At 38.6% G+C, this 1,090-nt stretch overlaps 1 protein-coding gene across 1 annotated transcript in view; it reads left to right on the top strand.

The window, feature by feature from the left end:
• LOC107665896 (son of sevenless homolog 1-like) overlaps nucleotides 1-1,090 on the top strand; it is a gene marked incomplete at its 5' end in the record, with an annotated part of 44,618 nt that overhangs the window by 24,560 nt on the left and 18,968 nt on the right. The window contains 2 exons of the mRNA XM_016456958.1: nucleotides 589-670; nucleotides 950-1,072. Of these exons, the coding sequence (XP_016312444.1) occupies nucleotides 589-670; nucleotides 950-1,072 (205 nt within the window). The remainder of the gene's footprint in view (nucleotides 1-588; nucleotides 671-949; nucleotides 1,073-1,090) is intronic.

Raw genomic sequence — 1,090 nt, 5'->3', positions numbered from 1 at the left:
CTGTTCTTGAATGGCCCAGCCAGAGCCCTGACTTAAACCCAATTGAGCATCTCTGGAGAGACCTAAAAATGGCTGTCCACCAACGTTTACCATCCAACCTGACAGAACTGGAGAGGATCTGCAAGGAGGAATGGCAGAGGATCCCCAAATCCAGGTGTGAAAAACTTGTTGCATCTTTCCCAAAAAGACTCATGGCTGTATTAGATCAAAAGGGTGCTTCTACTAAATACTGAGCAAAGGGTCTGAATACTTAGGACCATGTGATATTTCAGTTTTTCTTTTTTAATAAATCTGCAAAAATGTCAACGATTCTGTGTTTTTCTGTCAATATGGGGTGCTGTGTGTACATTAATGAGGAAAAAAAATTAACTTAAATGATTTTAGCAAATGGCTGCAATATAACAAAGAGTGAAAAATTTAAGGGGGTCTGAATACTTTCCGTACCCACTGTATATATATATATATGGTATAAAATGGACTTCAAATACAAATGTAGTGCTTCATTTGCACTGTGGGTTGAAGGAAATAGTTTGACAAACACAATCAAATGGTTGTTGTTAAACAATTTTTTTCCTTTTTTTTTTTCAGATCCCAATTTCGTCAGGACGTTTTTGACCACATGCCGATCATTCTGTAAACCTCAGGAGCTGCTGGATCTGCTCATGGAGAGGTCAGATGCTCACATTCTCACAATCAGCACTGCAAACACCTGCAATAGTGCATAAATAGTTGATAGTGTGTTTACTGTTTTCACTATCATTTATAGTTTTTTTTATTAAAAATGGTTGTAATACACTGATTTAAATAAAACAAACAGCTCACCCATAATCAGCTGTTTAAAGTATTTAAAAGTTTATAGTCATGATGATATTTTTTGTAATGATATGAAGTTATTGTCGTATCCACGGAAACATCTCTCCATACAGCGGTCTGTGTGTTTGCGATCCAGGTTTGATATTCCCGAACCTAAACCCACAGAAGCGGATCAGATGGCCATGGAGAACGGAGACCAGCCGCTGAGCGCAGAACTCAAACGCTTCCGCAAAGAGTTTGTTCAGCCTGTACAGCTCAGGTACACACACACACACAC

Source organism: Sinocyclocheilus anshuiensis, unplaced genomic scaffold (assembly GCF_001515605.1).
Source record: "Sinocyclocheilus anshuiensis isolate Anshui unplaced genomic scaffold, SAMN03320099.WGS_v1.1 scaffold1020, whole genome shotgun sequence".
Classification (NCBI taxonomy): domain Eukaryota; kingdom Metazoa; phylum Chordata; class Actinopteri; order Cypriniformes; family Cyprinidae; genus Sinocyclocheilus; species Sinocyclocheilus anshuiensis.
Note: the sequence above shows the minus strand (reverse complement) of the source record. Positions and strands in the feature narration are given on the sequence as shown.